The sequence below is a fragment of the Macaca mulatta genome, chromosome 7 (assembly GCF_049350105.2).
Source record: "Macaca mulatta isolate MMU2019108-1 chromosome 7, T2T-MMU8v2.0, whole genome shotgun sequence".
NCBI classification, from domain to species: Eukaryota; Metazoa; Chordata; class Mammalia; order Primates; family Cercopithecidae; genus Macaca; species Macaca mulatta.
The window spans coordinates 175,119,797-175,142,613 of NC_133412.1; the positions used below are offsets into that span (position 1 = coordinate 175,119,797).

General features: G+C 46.4%; 1 protein-coding gene across 11 annotated transcripts in view; it reads left to right on the forward strand.

The window, feature by feature from the left end:
- Window positions 1–22,817, forward strand: part of PPP2R5C (protein phosphatase 2 regulatory subunit B'gamma) — a 169,297-nt gene that overhangs the window by 12,665 nt on the left and 133,815 nt on the right. For 8 of the 11 annotated variants that reach the window (XM_015144500.3, XM_015144498.3, XM_015144501.3 and 5 more), the window contains one exon: window positions 12,536–12,701. The exons of the other annotated variants lie outside the window; for them this stretch is intronic. In XM_015144500.3, coding sequence (XP_014999986.1) covers window positions 12,536–12,701 — 166 coding nt within the window. Of the gene's footprint in view, window positions 1–12,535; window positions 12,702–22,817 lie in introns of those variants that run through there. 11 annotated transcript variants of the gene reach the window in all.

Here is a 22,817-nt window from a genome sequence, read left to right on the forward strand (position 1 = left end):
GTGCTGAGCACCATGGAGAGTGCAGAGTTCCTGCACTTGTGGACTGTGCCTCCAGTGAGGGCACAAAAGCAGAGTGCGGTGCTGCAGGTGTTTTCCGCAGGGCACTAGTGACAGTGGGCGTGAGAGCGTCTCACCTTTGCAGAGCAGTGGCCCTGGGGATCTCAACACCATGGTGACAACCAAAACCCCTCACATGGCTCCACACACTGCTGGTGGACAGGACCCTCTGGCAGCCCCTCTGCTGGAGATTGGGAGGCTGCTTCAAGGGGTCAGGGATGGTCTAACCAAGCAGATGACATGAAAAGTGAAATGTAAATGTCAAGAAGGAGGCCACAGTGCAAAGATCTAGGGCAAGATATTCACTCAGCCAGAGGCAGCAGGTAGTGCACAGGCCCCATGGAGGAAGTGAGTGTGTCGTGTCCACTGCCAGGTGTTCAGTTGGCTAAGGAGAAGTGAGGGTAGGCAGAGCGGGAGGGATGGAGGTAGGGAGCCGGGCACAGACAAGGTGGGGTAGGGTCTTATAAACAGCCTGCCTACGCAGGGTTTTGGGATTTTGGCGAGGAGGGGGAGTTGTTTTGGGGTTTTGTTTTTAGAGACAGGGTCTCACTCTGTTGCCCAGGCTGGAGTGCCGTAGTGCAGTCATAGCTCACTGCAGCCTTGAACTACTGGGCTCGAGCAATCCTCCCGCCTCGGCCTCCCAAGTGGCTGAGACTACAGGTATGTACCACCATGCCCAGCTGATTTTTGTATTTTTTTTTTTGTAGAGAAGGGATCTCACTGTGTCTCCCAGGCTAGTCTGAAACTCCTGGCCTCAAGCGATCCTCCTACCTCGGCCTTCCAAAGTGCAGGGATTACAGGCATGAACCACTGAGTCTAGTTGGGCTTTGAGTTTTTATTCTGAGGGAAGCCACTAGGGTGTTTTGAGTAGGGAAGTAAGAGGATCTTCCTATTTGCTGTGTGGGAACAAGGGGCAAGAGCTGAACAAGGAGACCAACTGGAAGACTCTGCTTCTCAGATGAAGGGTTTCTTTGTTCACACAGGCAAGGATGAGGCACTGGCACAGCTGGCCGCGGGCGGGCTTGTCAGCTGACCACTTGCTTTAGAGGCCTTGGCTGAGAGCTGGCTCTTGTGACTTTTGGCCCCTAGAGACTAAACTGCAGAGAATTTGCTTTGAGGTGCCGGCTCCTGCATTAGCAGCCTTAGTTTTTCCTCGACAGACTGGTTTCTTTGGAGAATCCCTTTTTCTTGTCACAACCACTCAGTTTACTGATGTTCTGCAGAGGAGGTGTGTGGGGATAAGGTGGCTATGGACAGATCAGTATTCAGACCTAACATCAATCTCCTTTTCAGCTGCATAGCTCACTCCTATCCTCTGCTATACCCAGTCTCCGAGTGCGTGGCCTCAGGGGGATTCTGTAGGGACAGAGCACCTGCTTTCTCCCTGCAGCCCCACCCTGCTTTGTGGTTGCCAGATGGAAGTTGCATCTGTTGACTATTCCTATGCTGAGATGCACCAGTGACTGCCTCCGCAGATCTTTTTATTACTGGAGGTCGTAACTTGCCTCTTCCTTCACTGTCACTTGTAAGGCAGGCTCAGGAGGTTTGCTGATTGTGAGTGCATCATCGGACTTGATCAGGGAGATCTGTCCTGTTTTCCATTATTTCTTCCTCTCATCCAGAAACTGTTGTCCTGGCACAAGAATCAGGAAACCTTCTTCTGTAAAGGGCCATATAGTAAATATTCAAGGCTTTAGGGGGGCACGTGGTCTCTACTGCAACTACTTAACTCTTGCTGTTGCAGCAAGAGAGAAGTCGTAGACAGTAGGTGGATAAATAGACATGACTGTATGCCAATAAAACTTTATTTACAAAAATAACCAGGAGGCCAGATGTGGCTCATGGGCTGTGGCTTCCCCAGCCCCAGCCTACTGGAATCCAAATCAGGTTCAGCACTTGGAGAAGCTGCTGCTATGGGTCCCTGGGCCCGTATCTGAAACCAGTACTAGTTATGGTCTGTGGAAGAGGTATCTTTTGTGTTTAACTCTATTCACCATCTAAGAGATACTGAGAGATCAGTGATTTGGCCCTGCCCACCTGAACAATAAATATCTTATATCTAGTTGTGAATTTTTAGAATTGCAGTGTTTAAATGAAGAGAAAGAACGGCTTGTTTCATTTGGTAATCCCTTACATGATAAAACATCTAGGAGAGAGGCTTTGTCACAAATCCAGTTGCCCATTTTGCTGTTTCCATGAAATATTTCAAAGTAGAGAGACTAATAGATATCCATGTATCTGCTGCACAGATTGCCTTTTTACTCCAAATATATTGGGGTGCTGTTGCCTGGCTGCATGGAAGGTTGTGCGCTGTGAGGGCACCTGGACACTTGGACTTGCTGTGTCTCTGTTAGAAACTAATGGGGCGTTGTCCCTGAGCGTGAGGGACGCCTCTGGTGTCTTGTTTCCTCTACCTGAGGAAGTGCGGCCATGCTTGTTGGGAAGACTTGGGAGAGGGCCACGTACCACTGAGGCAGGCAACGCCCTTTGCCTTTGTCCCTCTCTGGGCCTGGCAGCGGGGCTGGGCTCAGGGCCAGCAGCTCATCTACCCTGGCTGGGAACCTGAACTCCTGCATAATTTCAAGGCCCATCTGGGCAGCACCTTGCCTTGCCATGTGGACTGGCCACCTCATCTTCCCTCCTCTCCAGACACTCCCACCACATCCTTCCCCCTAGCCACAGACTCCAGAATCCCAGATCCTCACGGCAATAGACACCTTCTCCTCCAGGGACCCCGTGTCTCTTCAGTGGAGAGGCTCTGGGAAGGGGAGGGAACAACTTCCTCTTTATTCCCGTAGCTTCCATTTGAGTGGCCAACAAGTGTTTCAAATAGCATTTCAGACTGTGCCCCCCCATCCACTCCACCCCTGCCTTCCTCCTAGAAAATGCAGCTGCTGCTCGGGTGCAGCCACCGTTCAGACAGGTGGGGGCCGCAGTGTTCTCTTGGAACCCTCCGAGACCACCGACTTTCAGTGGCTTCTACTGACGGAAAAGGCCGACTATTTTGATTTGGGTTTGACAGATAAGCTGAGTTCGAAAAATAATTTCCCATCATTAAGCCAGACATCAAGAGGCTAAAGTAAATTCTAGGTCATCTCTCCCCTCACTGAGTGGGTAGAATAAAATAAAACTCCCCGTAACCAGCATTCCAGAAGAGGGCAAACGGGGAAGAATCAAGTCCTTTTTTTCAGATGTTGCCCAAGCCGGATCGCTAAACAGTATCATACTTCTTTATAGTGATTTCTTACCGCTTTAAGATAGATATCCAGTTTTTATTTCAGGAGTAAGCACTTAAACTGAGGAAGCACACCTGTTGTTTCTCACTTCGCGTTCAGCCAACACTAATGCCTTCTCTGTGCCGAGAACAGCTGATCCTCCCAAAGCGTGTGTGTCTCCCTGGCTTCGTGGGGCCCTTGCTGTTGTCACCATAAGCCCAGAAGACTCAAGGATGCTGAGGGTAGTGCAGCCCTCTCCACCACCTATTCCAGAAAGCCCCCCTCACCCCAAAAGGAAACCCCATTCACACTAGCAGTCACTCCTCACTCCCCTTCCCCCAGCCTCTGGCAACCACCAGTCTGCTCTCTATGAATTTGCCGATTCTGAATAGTTCATAGAAACGGAATCATGCAATATTTGTCCTTCTGTGTCTGGCTTCTTTTACTTCGCAGAATGCTTTCAGGGTCCATCCGTGTTGTAGCAAGTGTCATACCTCATTCCCTTTTTTTTTTTTTTTTTTTGAGATGGAGTCTCGCTTTGTTGCCAGGCTGGAGTACAATGGCATGATCTCGGCTCACTGCAACCTCCGCCTCCCAGGTTCAAGCGATTCTCCCGCCTCAGCCTCCTGAGTAGCTGGGACTACAGGTGCACACCACCACGCCCAGCTAATTTTTGTATTTTTAGTAGAGAGGGGGTTTCACCATGTTGACCAGGATGGTCTCGATCTCCTGACCTCATGACCAGCCTGCCTTGGCCTCCCAAACGCTCGTTTCTTTTTATAGCTAATATTCTATTGTTTGGATATAGCACATTTCGTTTCATCAGTTGAGGAAATTTGAGTTGTTTCTACCTTTTGGCTATTGTGAATAATGCTGCTGTGAACATTGTGTACAGATTTTTGTTTGAACACTTTGTTTTCAGTTCTTTTGGGTATATACGTAGGAGTGAGATTGCTGGGTCATATGGATGGTCGTTTTTGTGTGTGTGTTTGAGATAGTCTCACTCTGTTGCCCAGGCTGGAGTGCAGTGGCGCTATCTCAGCTCACTGCAACCTCTGACTTCTGGGATCAAGCGGTTCTCCTGCCTCAGCCTCCCAAGTAGCTGGGATTACAGGCAAACACCACCATGCCCGGCTAATTTTTGTATTCTTAGTAGAGATGGGGTTTCACTATGTTGGCCAGGCTGGTCTCGAACTTCTGGCCTCAGGTGATCTTCCCATCTCGGCCTCCCAAAGTGTTGGGATTACAAGCATGAGCCACCTTACCTGGCTTTGGATGGTAATTTTAAGTTTAACTTGCTGAAGAACCACCAAACTGTTTTCCATATCAGCTGCCCCATTTTACATTCTCACCACGATAGACAGGGGTTCCAATTGTTGTTCCACGTCCTTTATGACACTTGTCTTTTTGTTGAGACAGGGTCTCATTCTGTCACCTAGACTGGAGTGCGATGGTACAATGATAGCTCACTGCAGCCTTGAATTCCTGGGCTCAAGCTATCCTCTCGCCTCAGCTTCCTGAGTAGCTGGGACTACAGGTGCATGCCACCACAACTGGCTATTTTTTTCTTTTTAATGGAGAAAAGGGGTCTCACTATATTGCCCAGGCTAGTCTTGAACTTACGGGCTCAAGCAGTCCTCCCAAAGTGCTGGGGTTAGAGGCGTGAGCCTGGCCATGCTAACATGTTATTTTTCAATTTGAAAAAGAATAGGTATCCCAGCGGGTGTGAAGTCATTGTAATTTTCATTTACATTTCCCTGACATCTAAAGGTGGTGGGCGTCTTTTCATGTGCTTGTTTGGCCATTTGTATATCTTTTTTGGTGAAATGTCTGTTCAAGTCCTTTGCCTATTTTTTAATCGGGTTTTCGTTTTGTTATTGAGTTGTTAGAGTTCTTTATTCTGGATACTAGACCCTTATGTAATTTGCAAATATGCTCTCCCATTCTGTGGGTTGTCTTTTCACTTTCTTAATAGTGTCCTCTGCACAAAAATGTTTAATTTTTATGAAGTCTGGTTCATCTGTTTTCTTTTTAGTTGCTCACGCCTTTGGTGTCATAGCTAAGGAACCATTGTCAAATCCAGGGTCATGAAGCTTTACCTTTGTATTCTTCTAAGAGTTGTGTGGTTTCAGCTCTTCTGTTTAGGTTTGTGATCCATGTTGAATTAGATTTTTTCCTGTGGTGTGAGGGGGGATCCAACTTCATTCTTGTCCATGTGGCTCTCCATTTGTCCCAGCATCATTTGTTAAAGAGACTGTTCTTTCCCCAGTGAATGGGCTTGGCTCTCAATTGTATTCTATCAGTCTGTATGTCTATCCTTATGCCAGTATCATACTACCTTGAGCCAAATGCACTTTTAAAAGATCTGAGGCTGGGTGCAGTGGCTCACCACACCTGTAATCCTAGCACTTTGGGAGGCCACAGTGGGAAGATTGAGCTCAGGAGTTCAAGACCAGCCTGGACAACGTAGTGAGACCTTGTCTCTACAAAAAACACAAAAATTAGCCAGACATGGTGGCGAGTGCCTGTAGACTAAGCTACTCAGGAGGCTGAAGGAGGAGAATCACTTGAGCCCAGCAGGTTGAAGCTGCAGTGAGCCATGGTTGTGCCACTGTACTCCAGCCTGAGTGACAGACAGACCCTGTCTCAAAAAAAAAAAAAAAAAAAAAATTAAAAATAAATAAAATGTCTGAAAAGACATACAAAACTAGGTTTTGTCTGGGAGGACAAGTAGTTTGGTATTGCTGGAACATCAAGTGTGCATGGAAGTGGTTGTGTGAAGGCTGGAATTAAGGACCTGAGAGACGGTGACTGTGTGAAGGAGATGCAGCAAGCTCTGGAGCCTCCTGAGTGTTGCCAGATAACGGGGACATGAGATGTGTCCGTGCTCTCAACAAGCTCAGAATCTCTTTGTAGAAGCAGACATGGGATTCCAAGCCTGACGTAAGTGTAAGGGAACCCTCCTAAGAACACTGAGGAGATTGTGGGGCCTGACTGCATGTGTGAGGAGTGGGGAACACGTTAAAGAGAATGGCGTTTGAGCTAGAGCTGAAGGCTGAGTAGATCAAAAGCTTTGTGTGGGGGTGAGAGTTTGGAAACGGGAAGAGGGCATTTCATGCTGGAGAAACAGGCATTGAAACAGGGCAGGGTCAGAAGACATTTGAGAATCTGAGAGTGGCCCAGCATTCCTGAAATAAAGGAGAGACTCATCTCTTCCATACATTGAGAGATGAGTCCTGGAAAAATAAGTGTAGGGGAGACAGCAGCCGAGCTCAACCCCATGCTTTGGGGTTTGAACTTTCTCCTGCAGGCAGTGGGGAGCCGCTGGCATCTCGTGAGCAGGGCAGTAGTCTGATGGACCTTTAGAAAAGTCAGTCCGGTAACCATATGAAAATATGATCGGAGGCAGCTGTGGTCACCACTGTACCACCAACACTGAAAATATGATTGGGAGAAAGATGAGGGAAGGTGTTCTGATTGTCTGGTCTACAGGAGCTGGGGTTAATGCAGGGCGGAATAACGTGTTCATTTGGACTATTTTCACATACACAGTAGTCGAGGGAATCATATAGGGAAGCCCCAGGTCCCTGTTGCCCAGCCTTGGCCGTCATCCACATGCAACCCGGCTTGCTTGTCTTATCCAGGCCTCCTCCTCCACGGGCACGGCCCTCTTCCCACACTACATTATTTTGAAGCAAATCTCAGTCATCATATTTTATTTGTAAGTCCCACCTGTGGTGTCCTTCAGCAAGGACTCTAAGAACCAGAACGTGATTGTCACACCTAAGAATATTAACTGCAATTGCTTAGTCTCAGGAGTAAGCATTAAATCTCCCCTCCCCTCCTCCCTTTTTCAGTTGGTTGGTTTGAGTCCTGAATTGAATTGAGTCCTGAGATCCAAATCAGGCACATACATTACACTAGGTTGTGATATGTGCTGGTTCCTCCTCTCCTTCTTCTCCCTGAAATTTAATTGTTAAATCAGGTTGTTCCCATACATTTGAGGGATATGATAGTCAACCAAGGGTGATTTTGCCCCCCAAGGGACATTTGGCAATGTTTGGAGACGTTCTTAGTTGTCACCGCTTGGTGGGGGGCGCTGCTTGCATGTAAGGGTCAGAGCCCACAGCGGAGGCTCACCTGGGCTGAAGTGTGGTGGCGCGACTGCCGGGTGCTGCGGGGAGGACAGCTCCTGCCATTCCCCCACGTTCCCTGCGTGCAGATCGCATCCCTGTTGGTTCACACACTCCCCTCTCTCTTGTATTTTCCTAAGAACTGGTGGTTAGACCTCAGGGCTTGATCAGATTCAGGCTGGACTTTCCGGCATTAAAAATACTTCTTAAGTGGCGTATCACTTAGTCCTTAGCACATAAGTGGTGGCAGTTTGTTCCGTTTGATAAAATTGCAGAGAGGGAGGATTTTGAGAGGCACTGGAGCATGGACTTGCGCGGGTGTGGGGGGTAAGGGGGAGTTGGGGCCCAGCATTTGGCTCAACCCCAGACCCAGAGTCCAGGGACTGAGGCTCGGGCTTGGCCGCAGCACTGACTGGGTGATTTCAGGCGCTCACCCCACAGCCTGAGCCCTGCTTTCCTCTCTGTAAGCTAAGGATGCACCAGCTCGGCCTGAACCATGGAAAAACGCCGGGCAGCCGCTCCCCAGCCTTCCTCCCTAGCTGTCTCCCTCAAGCTGCAGGTGCCTTGCATTGCCGCCACCGGAGGAGTCTGTAGTTTTAGTTTTACGGGACATCCGAGGAGCAGGGAGGGAGCCGGGTGTCGGGGCTGCGGCAGGGTCCCCTCCGGGCTGTCCACGAACCAGCGGTGTTGGTGGTGTCTGACACCCAGGAGGAGGGCTTGTTTACAGCCACCGTGTTTCCCGGGACCCTGGCTTCTGTCCTCTGCCCAGGGACCCCTTCAGACCTTCCCCACCCTCCCAAGCCTCAACCCGCCCTGCGTCTCCCGGTGGCACAGCGACCTTGGCGGCTTTGGCCCCTGAGCCGCTAGGCTGCCGGGCGCACCCGTGTGGGCTCCCGCCGGGCCCTCCTGCCGCCCCCCAGCCGCCCCGCCCCTGTCCTAGCTAGCCTGCGCCTTCCTGGGCGCCTGACGCACCCCTCTGCCCCAACCACGTTTTCTCGAGTGTCGTCTGTCGCGGCCTTCCAAGGAGACCCTCAGCTCCCCCCCGGCCGCCTCCAGAACCTCCGGCATGGGCCCCAGGACGCGGTCCCGCCTCGCCCCGGAGCCCGAAGGAGGGGAGCCGGCCCCCCGGGGAAGAAGCGGAGGATGCGGATCTGGCCTCCTGCGCTGCGCCTCCAACCCTCTGCTTGGCCACGCGCGAACCGCGCTCTCCCGTTTCCTTTCCGTCCCGTCTCGGGGGCTTCGTCCTCTCGCCGTGGCCGTGGCCAGGCGTCCCGGAGCGGCACCCAGGATCCCGCCCCAGCACCCGCTCCCTCTCGCACCCTCGTCTGCGCCCACCCGCCCTGGGCAGCTGCTCCCAAGGGAGCCCCTCGCCCTCCCTCTCTCCTTCCCTCCTTCCCTCCATTCTTCTCTCCCTGTGTTCCTCCTTCCCTCTCTCTCTCCTTCCCTCCCTCCCTCTCTCCCACTTCTTTCTTTCTCCCTCTTGCCACTCCCTCTCTCCCCACCCTTTCTTACCCCCCGTTTCTCTCCCCCTACCCCTCCTTCTCTCTCCTCTCTTTCTCCCCATCCCTCTCCCTCTCTCCCCCCTTTCTCCCCCTCCCCCTCACCCCCTTTCTCTTTCTCCCCCCCCCCGTCTCCCCTCTCTTTCTCCCCCTCCCACTCCCTCTCTTTCCCCTTTCTCTCCCTTTCTCCCTCCCCTCTCTCTCCTCTCTGTTTCTCCCCCCCTTCCCCTCCCTCTTTCTCCCCCTTCCCCCCTCCCCCTTTCTTTCTCCCCCTTCACCTCCCTCTCTCCCCCCTCTCTCTTTCTCCCCCCCCACTTTCTGCTTTTTCTTTCTCCACCTTCCTCTCTCTCCCCCTCTCTCTTTCTCCCCCTTCCCCTCCCTCTCTCCTCCCTCTCTTTCTCCCCCTCCCCGCTTCCCCTCCCTCTCTCTTTTTCCTCCTCCCCCTTCTCTCCCCCTCCCCCTCTCTCTTTCTCCCCCTCTCTCTCTCCCCCTTCTCTCCCCCCCTCCCCTCCCTCTCTCCCCCTCTCTGTCTTTCTCCCCCTCTCCCCTCCCCCTTTCCCCCTGTCTCTTTTCTCCCCCTCCCCCTCCCTCTCTCCTCTTCTCTCTTTCTCCCCCTCCCCCTTTCCTCTCTATCCCCTCTTTTTCCCCCTCCCCCTTCCTCTCTCCTCCTCTCTTTCTGCCCCTCCCCCTCCCTTTCTCCCCCGTCCCCCTCCCTCTCTCCCCCTTTTTCTCTCTTTGTCCCCTCCCTCTCTCCCCCCTCCTTTCTCCCCCTCCTCCTCCCTCTCTCCCCCCTCTCTCTCTTTCTCTACCTCCCCCCTCCCTTTCTTCCCCTCTCTCTCCCCCTCCCCCTCCCTCTCTCTCCCCCTCTCTCTCCTTCTTCCCCTCTTTGAGCCCAAGTTCTTGGTGGCATCTGCTTTGGGCAGCTCTGCAGCTCGTTCCTCAGGGAGGTCACCTCACCTTCCCAGGGACAGACAGTGTCTCATGCAGACAGAGCCTGCCCTCCTGAGCTGATGTCCCATCAGGGAAGAAGATGTCCCCTCAGAGTTGGTGGGAGCATCAGGTCACAGTGTTGTGGGGCAGGCAGCGGGTGGCTGGTCTGGGCAGGGCCGGCAGAGTGGCTCCTCTCTCTGGCCTTGGCCCTGACAAGAGAGAGGAGTGGGGCGTGGTGGCCAAAGGGCCAAGGGCCCCTTCGGAACTGTGCCCGAGGGCTGACTTCTTATTGTCTCAGGGGCAGAAGCCTATCCTCAGTGTGTCCCCATGGCAGTCAGGACCCATGGGCTCGCCTCCCAGCCCCCAGGCCGGGCCACCTTCCATGCGGCTGACCTTCTAGCTGGGGTCAGAAGCCACAGGGGAGCCCTGTCATTGGCCTCTACCCAAGGTCCTCGCTGTGAGTGCTGGGCTGGCACTATAGTGAAACGAAAAGGAGATGGAGAGGGTTATCTACTGGAGCACGCACGTATGTGACTGAACATCTAAAGCCGGGACAGCTCCTAGGAGCATCTCCTCCAGACTGTGGAATCAATGCCAGGGGCGCCCAGGGAAAGCGGAGCAGAAACTGTCTAACTGGGGGATCTGTGGAGGAGCTGGTTATGGAGGGGCTTTTAGGGAAGAAAGACCCAGGCTTTCATGATAAAAGATTGACAGATGTCAAGCTCAGAGCCCAAGAAAGTACCTTTTGTGAAAAAAGCCACAGACTGAGGGAGAGAAGGGAAGGGAACCGAGGCCCCTGCCTCCCAGGTCAGAGTCTGCCTGCTGTTCCGGCAGTCTGTCACATCAGACAGCGCTTTGCAGGCATTCCTAAGCACCTTAGTAGAAAGTAAAGCAGCACTTACTGCCTATGAAAATTTCATTCAAGGATGAGAACAAATTAATGTTTGGGGCTGCAGTTGGTGTGTCTGCTCTCCTTGACCCTAAACTGGATGGGTTTGTGTCTCAAGGATGGAGTCTATATTAGTTCATTTTCACTATAAAAAACTACTTGAGATTGGGTAATTTATAAACAAAAGATGTGTAATTGACTAACAGTTTCACATGGCTGGGGAGGCCTCAGGAAACTTACCATCATGGCAGAAGGCGAAGGCGAAGCAAGGCACTTCTTATACGGTGGCAGGAGAGAGAGAGAAAGGGAGGGGGGAGCTGCCAAACACTTTTAAGCCATCAGATCTCGTGAGAACTCACTATCACAAGATCAACATGGGGGAAACTGCCCCCACGATCCAGTCACCTCCCACCAGGTCCCTCCCTCGACTCGTGAGGATTACCATTTGAGATGAGATTTGGGTGGGGACACAGAAGCAAACTGTCTCGGAGTGGGACAGCCTTTTTAAAGAGCACACAGGCAGACACAGACTCCTTTTCTTTGGGCAGACAAGAAGGGTGGGCAACAAGCACATTGTGTAAATCATCTTGACGGTCGACACAGCAGCTGTTGGCTGTCACTGCTGGACAGTGGTGGCAGCAAACAGCTGTGGGCCAGGTCACTGCTTGCTACCCAGAGAGCCCTTCAGCTGGGGGGCCCAGAGGATAGCTGAGCTCCATAGACCCCCTTGGTGAGCTCCTTTGGCCTGTGTGGATGACAGGGGACCCCTGGTTCCTCTGCTTCGTGCATCCTCAGACTCTCTCCGCCTCTACTGAGTAGTTCAGATGGCAGCGTTGCAGGTTGGCCACAGGGGTGTTGACCAGCCCTGGAGCTATGGTGCAGCCTGGGAATGAGCGCACACACCAGGAGCCTGGGACAATGGCAGCAGAACCGCTCCAGCAGAGCATTTTCCTGGGGCTCAAGGGAAAGCACTCAGAGGCCTGCTCTCCATGTGTTCAAGGCTGAGTGGTGACCCAGCAGGGAGCATCTAGCATTTTGTGAGATACTCAGCTGTATTCATCTCCTCGCACCACTGTACAAGTTACACATGCAGCGGCTCCAAAGAGCATAAACTTACTATGTTACAGTTCTGGTATGCAGGTCTGAAATGAGGCCAAAATGAAGGTGTCAGCAGGGTGGTGATGGCTCTGGAGGTTCTAGAGGAGAATCTATTTCCAGCCTTTCCCAGTTTCTAGAGGTCGCCTGCCTGCCTTGGCTCGTGGCCACTTCCCTGCATCTTCCAACCCAGCCATGTAGCATCTTCGGATCTCTCTCTGACCCCTGCTTTTGTCATCCCATTGCCTTCTCTTGTCTCCCTCCTGCCTCCCTCTTGTAAGGACCTGTGTGATTCCCTTGGGCCCACTTGGATGATCCAGGATCATCTTCCCATCTCAAGATTTTTAACTGAATCCCATCTGCAGAGTCCCTGTCGCCAAGCAAGGTCCCATATTCACCGGTTCCAGGAATTAGGATGTGGACATGTTTAAGGGTCATTATTTAGTCTGCCACATCAACCTATGTGGTAAATATTTAGCAATCAAAAGTTTGAAGGAAGATATGAGAAATTAGGTGTATCTTTGAATCTCTCAGTCTAGCATTGCTGAAGGTGGGACATAAGCCCCATACTCCAGCCACTGTAAGGAATGATGTCTCCCATGGAGTGCAGGGGAATGCCCCAGAGTCAGACTCATGTATATGCTTTTCTATATTTTAATAGTGCTAAAAAATACAACCATTGTACATATTCATTTGTTTTTGTTTTTGTTTTGGAAGCAAATTTCCGTCAGGAAAAACAGCCTTGTTGCTGTCCCGTCTACAGTATCTGCTAAAATAAAAGTACCAGTCTCTCAGCCCATAGTGAAGAAAGACAAACGGCAAAATTCTTCAAGGTTTAGCGCAAGCAATAATAGAGAACTTCAAAAACTACCATCCTTAAAAGGTAATTTTTATTTGTCTTTTAAAAGTTAAATTGTGGCTATTGGAGTGAAGGAGCAATGTTTTGATAGTGTGCTAACTTATTCCTTTGCTGTGTTTGTATTTTGCAGGGTCGTCTTTTCTGTATTGAGGTGTTTTTTGTTTTGTTTTGTTTTTTTTAGGTTGCATGTCATTAACTTGTTTACTCAATTAACATTTTAAGTTCCAGAGCTATTTAAGATAAAAGTTTAACAACACAATATAGGCATAATACACTAAGAAAACAGGAAAAGCTGAACATTTTTTTATTTATGGTATTAAGCTAGCCAGTTTTTCTTTTAAATTACTTCTCATTTGTTTGTCTTAGAACTGTAGCAATTCTGAAAGGAATTACTCCGAGTAGAATAATTGTAAAAATTATCGTTGAAGTTCTCTACGTTTCTAAAGTAAGGACTGTAGCTATAGTACATTATGGACTTGCTTTGTTATGAGTCATTAGGGATTACCTCAAGCGTTCCTTATATGAAATTAGGAAAAAGTGCTCTTTACTTTGAATTTCCCCCCAAATGACACAGCCATCCCTTTCCATCTCAGGTTGTTTAATCCCTAAAAGTCTTCCTTTAGATTTTGAGATTGAGGTGCTTAAAACCTTACCAAGGAAAACAGAGTAAGGACCTTAAAGTCAAATGTGAACCTCTTAAAGCCTTTATAATTACTAAAATATAAGACAGATATACTAAATAAAATATCATTTTTCATACCTTAAATTTATAATAATGGATCTTTTTAAATTAATTTCCACTGAATATTAATTCAGCAACCAGTCCAGTGACTCTTGCTTATAATCCCATTACTTTGGGAGGCTGAGGCAGAAGGACCACTTGAGCCCAGGAGTTCGAGACCAGCCTAGGCAACATAGGGAGACTCTGTCTCTACAAAAAAATAAAATTTGCTGGGCATGGTGGCACACACCTGTGGTCCCGGCTACTCGGGAGGCTGAGGTGGCAGGATTGCTTGAGCCTGGGAGGCCAAGTCTACAGTGAGCCATGATCATGCCACTGCACTTCAACCTGGATGACAGAGTGAGATCCTGTCTCAGAAAAAAAAAGTAAATATGAACTCAGTGAGAGCAGCAGTCTGTCATGTTTATAGCTGTATTCCCAGGCCTTCCACACTGTGAAGCAGATAGCAGATTTGCCAGGTGGAAGGAGGGAGGGAGGACGGGAGGCTGGGTGGATGGTGGATTTATGGGTTGATGAATTTTCTTGTGCCCCACTTGCTAGAAATTCAGGTTCTCAGCCGGGCACAGTGGCTCACGCCTGTAATCCCAGCACTTTGGGAGGCCGAAGAGGGCAGATCACGAGGTCAGGAGATCTAGACCATCCTGACTAACACGGTGAAACCCCGTCTTTACTAAAAATACAAAAACAAAATTAGCTGCGCGTGGTGGCGGGTGCCTATAGTCCCAGCTACTTGGGAGGCTGAGGCGGGAGAATGGCGTGAACCCGGGAGGCGGAGCTTGCAGTGAGCCGAGACTGTGCCACTGCACTCCAGCCTGGGTGACAGCGAGACTCCGTCTCAAATAAACAAACAAAAAAAGAAATTCAGGTTCTCGCTTGCATTTTCTAGAGCTTGTATTGTATTTGGCTTATAATTGGTTTACCTTTGTGGTAGATAATATGCATGCTAAGTCATTTTTTATTTGTCTTCCCAAATAGAATATACGTTTCTCATGCTGTTCATTCATTCAGCAAATATGTATTGAGCGCCTGTGTAAGCTATTCTAGGTACTAGGGGTACAGAATTAAACAAAAGCAAGCCCCTATTCTCCTGGAGTGAGCAACCCATTGGTGAGACAGCAAGGAAAGGGATAGGTACCGACTCCTCCTTCCAGTACCCTCCGGAGGTCGAGAGTCAGAGGGAGGGAAAAGGCTTTGTATAACCATTGTTGGGCCTTCGTATCCCAAGCCCTGTCCCTAATGCCCGTCACAGCTGGGGCTTGGATCTGCCATGATACAGAAGGTTGGCCATGTGCTGCACCTTTCCATGCATGCCCTGCCTCAGCCAGTGCATGCTGGGTGTGTACTGCTGCTGAGTTTGGTCAAATGCCATATGATTTTTCTCCTTAAGATGTTAAGATTATAATTGCTGTGTTGATAGATTTTTCCGGTTTTGAACCAGCTTTGCATTTGTCACTTTTGTCATCGTATATTATTCCATGCACGGGGCACAGCCCATGCAAGTACCGGTGTATGCCGGCCTCCAGCATACTTCCTTTACCTCTTCTGAGGAGTCTCTGCACAAGCCTCTTTCTACATCTGTTCTACATCTGTTTTCTATTCTCTATCTCCATTTCCTTCGTTTTTTATTATACCTAGTAAGAATGGCATGCAATGTACTTCCACTGACACTTACATTTTCACTGTTCCCGAAAAGAGTAAATTCTCCATAGTAAATCTACGTATCCAGGAGAATTTCACATGGATCAAGCCAGTTCCCCTCACTGGTCTTGCTTGATAATTATTTCTTGGCTGTTCTAAAACATTAATGTTTCTGTATATATACTAAAATAATTTCATCTAGTTCAGAAAAATAATTGATTGGAATTAAAGTTATATATTAATTTGGTGAAAATTGATATCTTTTTTCCATCTAGGAGGATGGTATATATCCCCCATTTTTCTGGGTCTTGTTTTCTGACTTATAAAATTTTATGGTTTTGTTGTGAATCTTTAACTTTCCAGTAAATTTATTTCTAAATACTCTATAGCTTTTGCTTGTTACTCTTGTGACTGGGTTATATTTTTTCCCATTTCCACTTCTGATTGGTTTTTGCTAATCTCATCTAGAGCTATTGGTTTTTAAATATTTTGCCATCACCTTACCACATTTTCATATTAGTCTTAATGTTTCCACCACAGTCTGCATATATAGTCCTGTTGTTTGCAATGGATTCTTTTATCTCTCTTCCACTATTTATGCCAACATACACCAGTTATTTTAATTTTATTCTGCCACTAAGAAGGACCAACACAACCTAGAACAGAGGTGATAGCAGGCATTCCTGTTTTCTCCTGTTTCAGTAAATGGCTTCGGCATTTCCTAATTTGATGGGAAAGTGGCTCTTGGTTTCTGGTAAGCGGTCTTGGCAAGGCTGCCGGTGCTCCAGAGTCCACACTCACAGGACTCTTCCTGGACCCATGCAGGCAGGTTGGCACCATGCCAGTGCATGCTGGGTGGGTACCGCTGCTGAATTTGGTCAAATGCCACATGATTTTTCTCTTTAAGATGTTACTATTATAATTGCTGTGTTGACAGCTTTTTCTGGTTTTGAAATATCTTTGCATTTTGTCAATTTTGTCACAGTGTGTTTTCATAGTGTTTGGAACTAATTTTCTTTAGAGTATTTGCTTCCATATTTACTAAATCTCTACTAAATGGAGCTGGTCTATGGTTTACTTCTTTTTCATAAACCTGTATTTTGTCCCATCTAAGATTCGTTGTCACCAGCACTTGGTGATGGTTCCTGGGGTGCCCTGCAGAAGCTTTTCCCGCAGCTCCCTCACGCTACCACCTGATGACAGGGATGATGAGATGGACCCAGATTTCAGAAACAACACAATGTGGAATGTGTCCATGAAATAGGGTTGAAAGGTTGACTTGGAACTCAGTGGGCCTGTTGCTTTTCTCTATGAAACGTCTGTAGCTTCTTTCCATAGTGGGTTCATTTAGAAAGGAGGGTCTGTTAACCAGTACATGGTCACTGTTTAACGGCCCTTTTAATCTCTTCCCCATCTGTGGCGGTTATGTCTCCTTGTAAGTTCATTTATTCTTTTGACTGTTCTGTTTGTGTTCAATATTATTCATCTGCACTTTTATCTTTAATTATCCTGTGTCTTTTATTTTAACCTCTTCGTCATTTATTGAGTAGAGAGTTCACTTATTTTTAGTTTGCTTTTTAACAATAAAAGAATTTAAAGCCATGTATTCATTCTGAGTGTAACTTTCAGCCCTATCCCTAGATTTTCTTTTTTTCCTAACTTTTCAAGTCATAGGCTTTTCTTTTTTAGAGTTAATTGAGGCATAATTTACATATCCTAAAATTTACCCATTGTAACTGGAAAATTTAGTTATTTTAGCAAATACATAGAGTTGTGCAACCATCACCACAGTTCTATTTTAGAATGTTTCCGTCTTCCTCCAAAAGTTACCTTGTGCCCATTCACCATTAATTTCCACGCCAACCCCAGATGCAGGCACCCACTGATCTGCTTCTGTCTCTAGACTTTCTTTCGGACACTTCATATAAGCGAAATCATACCATAGGTAGTCTTTTACATCTGCTGTAATGTTTTTGAGGTTCATCTGTGTTGAGTAGTTTGTTTCTTTTTAATGCTGCCTCATATTCAGTCAGATGAATATAACACATTTTGTTTATCCATTCACCAGTTAATGGACATTCGGGCTGTTTCTTAGCTGGTATGAGTAACTGCTGCTGTGAACATTTGCATAGAAGTCTCTGTGAGCATATATTTCATTTCTCTTGAGTAGATACCTAGGAGTAGAATTCCTGGCTTGTATGGTAAGTTTATGTTTAGCTTTTTAAGAAACTGCTGGCTGGGCACCATGGCTCACGCCTGTAATCCCAGCACTTTGGGAGGCTGAGGTGGGCAGATCACAAGGTCAGGAGATCAAGGCCATCCTGGCTAACACGGTGAAACCCCATCTCTACTAAAAATACAAAAAATTAGCCGAGTGTGGTGGTGGGCGCCTGTAGCCCCAGCTACTCTGGAGGCTGAGGCAAGAGAATCGCTTGAACCTGGGAGGTAGAGGTTGCAGTGAGCTGAGATCACACCACTGCACTCCAGCCTGGGCGACAGAGCAAGACTGTGTCTCAAAAAAAAAAAAGAAAAAGAAACTGCCAAACTGTATTCCAAAGTGGTTGCACTATTTTACGTTTCCATCAGCAATGTATGAGGATGTGTCCACATTCTTGCCAATATTATTATTGTCTTTCTGATTATAGCTTAATTCTTGTGGGTGTGTAATGGTGTCTCACTGTGGTTTCAATTTGCATTTCCCCAGTGACTGGAAATATGAAGCATCTTTTCATATGCCTGTTAGCCATTTGTCTGCCTTCTTTGATGAGATGTCTACTTGTATCTTTTGTCTATTTTTAAGTTGGTTGTCTTCTTGTTGTTGAATTATAAGAGTATGTTATCCCAGCTATGAGTCCTTTATTTTATCAGAAAATAAAATACAATAAAAATAAATTATTACAGAAGTGAAGTACAAAATACACCCACAAGGTTTTTATTATTCAGTAAACATAAGATTGCCCTGTTGATATGAAAGTTTCGAAACGTATACTTCTCAATTTTTGTTATTCATTGTAAATCTTCAGATGTGTCTATATGTGTTAAACCCTTCTTTTGAGCTTTTAATTTCAGGGTTTTTTTTTTTCGTTGGTGAAAGTTCTGTTTGGTTCTTTTTTCAGTCTGCAGTGTCATTTTAAAATATTTTCCTATTCTCTTGAACACACCATCAAAACTTGTCATAAGAATAGTAAACGCAGCTGTTTTATAGCCTGTGTCAGGTCATACTAGTATCTGAGGTGTTTGTTACATTTTGTTCATGATGTCTTATTTCCTTGTGTACCTGATTTTTTTTTTTTTTTTTTGTATATTGGTCATTGTATTCAGATATTTGAAATAAATTGAAACCTAGAATCAAAGTGTCTTGTTCAATAGGGATTTGTTTTTGCTCTGCCAGACACCTGGAGGCACTGCCAATCTGGGAGTGCCTTAAACCACAACACTGGTTTGTTAAATCAACTGACCCTGTTGTTCTGCAATATATCCCACTTACCCTCCTGTGGTTCCTGTAAATGGAAACCTTTTTTTGGCTGAAGTACATCAAAGGCAATGCTTTATAACTTAGGAGATAGTGTCATTATTGTGAGAGATACATAGCCTCTGGTTGCCTATCATCAGAAATGATGCTAAATTTTCAATTTTACTAGTGAATTCAGTTGATGATAGATTGATATCTCTATTGAACAATTACGTATTTCCCTTTACAACTCAAAAAGTACTAGTAATAATCTGCAGTGTATATTTTGGCGTCCTGCCAATGTGTATTCCCTGTCAACCATATGCTAATGTCTTGAACAACAGTTGATAATCCTTTCCTGAGTCAGTAGTTTCACTAGAGAATTCAACATTTACTCTAACATTCTTCTGAAAGCAGTGATTTTTCTTACCAACCAGAGATACTTGGTTCTCTTGAAATGGAATTCCTACTGAAAAAGAAGGATAAGCGTAATTCTTTGCCTTTTATTACCAGTTCTCTCTAATGGTGACAGCTGAAGCTTTTTTCTAGCTTTCTCTTTGTTTTAATATCATTGTGGACTAATGTATTATTGTTGATTTCAGTGCATTTTTGTGTGCTAAAATCATTAGTCTTTCTGGTGTTCAGATGGCATAATTTCAATCACTGAGTGCCACAGTGCTACTGTGGTTTTTTTACATAGCCTCGTTTATTTTTGATTCCTTGATTTCTGACACAGTGAGATGTCCCTTGGGCTCATTTAGTACCTTCTCTTCCCCAGACTTAAAATCAGCCATTTTTCTTTTTCTTTTTTCTTTTTATCTTTTTTTTTTTTTTTTTGAGACAATCTCGCTGTCTCATCCAGGCTGGAGTACAGTGGTGCGATCTTGGCTCACTGCAGCCTCTACCTGCCACGTTCAAGTGATTCTCCTGCCTCAGCCTCTCAAGTCACTGGAATTACAGGTGTGTGCCACCAAGCCCAGCTAATTTTTGTATTTTTTGTAAATATGGGGTTTCACCATGTTGGCCAGGCCGGTCTCAAACTCCTGACCTCAAGTGATTCACCCACCTCAGCCTCCCAAAGTGCTGAGACTATAGGTATGAGCCACCACACCTGGCCAAATCAGACATTTTTCAAAGAGCCCAGGTTCCTTTCAGTGGTAAATATATTAGCAACCAAAATCTGGGTCAGAGGGATGTTTATTGCTACTGGTCTGACATTACTTTTAAATGCTTTCAGTGGAGGAGCTAGAATATAAATTTTCTGAATTGTACATTCATATTGATATTTTAAATTTAATTTTAACATAATGTTTTTGAAGCAGGTTATTGCCCTGAGCACTTCACGGCGGAAACTGGAGTGCATGGGTGTGGGAACTAGCTGGCCTCTTCAGCAGCAGCAGAGGCGAACTCCACTTACTCGCTGCTCCACCCCCTATGGGAGGGGGAGGGCAGGTGAGCTGGTGCAGGAGCCAGGGTGAGCACTTTTGGGCACCAGCAGGAGCAAACCCCATACCAGCCCCATGGCAGCATCTTCGGGGGTCCCTGTGATCCCTGAAGCCCCAGAGAAAGTATGGCAATACTCTTTTAGCTCTGCCATCCATGGACAACTTAAGTGTTAACAGCTCAGTGGAGGGGGTCAGTGTGACCACCTTTTACACCCGCACTCATGGCACCCGAGTTGTTGTCCAGCATCCAGGAGGAATGAAGTTGTACGAACGAATTGAAGATGGTAAATGAAGGAGATTTTATTGCCAGTGAAAGTGGCTCTCAGTGGGAAGGGAAGCTAGAAAGGAGACAGAGTGGGAAGGTCATCTTCCCCTGAAGTCTAGCTGTCTCCATCCAGATTCATCTCTGAAGTTACGTCATCAAGCTGTCCCTCTGAAGTCAAGTCACTTCTTTCCAACATCCAACTGTAGTCTGCAATGTCCAGTTGCTTCTCTTCTCTCTGCCAGCTGAGCCTGGGGTTTTTATGGGCACGGGATGGAGGTACGGGGCAAGCCATTGGTGGTTTTGGAAAAGGCAACATTCAAGTGAGAAAGCAGGGATGCATGTTCTCACTTTGGGCCAAGGTTCCAGGCTTTTCGGCTTGAGGCTGGGGCCCTCACCGAGGACCTGCCCTCTTCTGCCCAGAACTTCCCTGCCTCCTGTTCTTATCATTTTCACTCATTTCTTGGCTTTTCATAGTTTTATCTCTGTCTTACACTGAAAATGTTGATTTCTAGCATCATTAATATAATTATGGGTATATTCTCTTAAACAGTTCCCCAAAACAATATTGATTATTACTGCAAACAGTTGGAACTTTGAATTGACCCATAGTCATTGCAGAAAGAAATGGCTGTTGACTTTATTTATTTATTTATTTTAGAGACAGGGCCATGCGATGTGGCCCAAGCTGGTCTTGAACTCCTGGGCTTAAATGATCCTCCTGCCTCAGCCTCCCAAGTACCTGGGATTACAGGCATGCACCACCATGCCTGGCTACTGTTGGCATTTTTGTTGAGATCCTGTTACATTTTGCAACTATCTGAGGGAGGGCTGGCATCTTGTGATGTTTGCCTCCTCTAAGAGTATGCTGTGACTATTTTCCAAGGCCACTTTCATGTCCTTTATGGCTGTTTTTAAGTTTCCCTTGTAGGTTTTGCATGTCTCCTACTAAGCTAATGCCTAGATAATCAATTATCATTGCTGTTGTAAATGGGGTCTTTTCTTCCATTGTGTCTTCTAGTTATTAGTTGTTTATATGAAGGCTATTGAATTTGGGGGGCTTGCTTTCATAACCTGCTTCCTTACTGAATTACCTGATTGTTTTCATCAGTTTTTCAGTTGATTCTTTTGAATATTCAGGTATTAGAGCATCTACAGATAATTTCACCTCTGTTTATAATTGTAAACTCACATGTCTTTGTCTCCAGTTGAATTTACTAAAAAATTCAGTAAAACAATTTCAGTAAAATGTTACATAGTGGTGGTGAGAGAGGGCATACTTGTCTTGTTTCTGACATTAGTGGGAATGAAAGGCATTATTTTTAGCAACCGTTTATTATTTCATTCTGTGGATACCCCAGTTTTTCAGCCGTTATAAATGATACTGTTCTGTTAATCTTTTGTTACCATTGTTGTTCACATCTTTGAACCTTTCCTTAAACTTGATGAAGGAAATACTGGATCAAAGAGCAGGGATTTTCAAAAACCCTTAATAGATATTGTCTACACACTTTGCAGAGAGTGGCACCACATACTCTCCCCAGAGTGTGTGAACTGCCTGTCCATCATATCCAATGCTGAGATCATGTAAAAGTTGTAGTTATTTGATAAGTAGAAAAAGGTATTTCATATTTTTATTTTTTTTTAACAGTGAGGTTGAATATAGCCCTCAGACCTGTTCATTGAAATATTATTCTGAATGAATGCCTTCATTTAACATTTTTGGACCAGAAGGTAGAAGGGTTAAATGTTAAATAAAGAGACCCTTTTTTAAAAGATATTTATAGGAGGAGTAAGTTAATCAGGGACTTGTTTTTTTGAGGCCATTTTTAGAAAAGAAAAGACTGGGAGAAGTCAAAGTTATAACGGAATAATGTAAGACTTATTATTGGCTAATTAGAGACCCTGGGGTAAAAGAGTTGCTGAGTATTTGGCCTTTTGTGAAAGAAGTCGTTGTATTATTGTTAGAATTTACTTGAATTGTTTAAAATTGGCTTTTGAATACCAGTTAAATATTTTATATCTCTTGCCTTCCTCTTGTGCAAATACAATACTTCATCCTCATTCAAAGCAGTTTATTTTCTTTTCTGTGTTTTTTTTTTTGTTTTTTTGTTTTTTTTTTTTAAGACACTCTGTCTCCCAGGCTGGAGTGCAATGGCATGATGTCAGCTCACTGCAGCCTGGACCTCCCAGACTCAAGCAATCCTCCCAGCTCAGCCTTCTGAGTAGCTGGGACCACAGGTGTGCACCACCATGCACAGCTAATTTTTATATTTTTAGTAGAGACGGGGTTTCACCATGTTGCCCAGGCTGGTCTCGAACTCCTGGGCTCAAGCGATCCACCCACCTCTGCCTTCCAAAGTGCTAGGATTACAGGCATGAGCCACTGCACCCTGCCTATTTTCTGATACAATTGAAAGCTTTACCATAAATTTAACTGCTTACAAATGAATTATGCATATATTTACAGGAACTTTGGCTTCTGGCCTGTTAGTTGAAGAATAATAAAAATGGACTGTACGGAAGCTATCGAGTGCCTGCTGCTCTTCCAGTTGGCTTAGAAAGAGCCAAGTGGGGAACCTCTGCTTTCATTAGTCTTTTC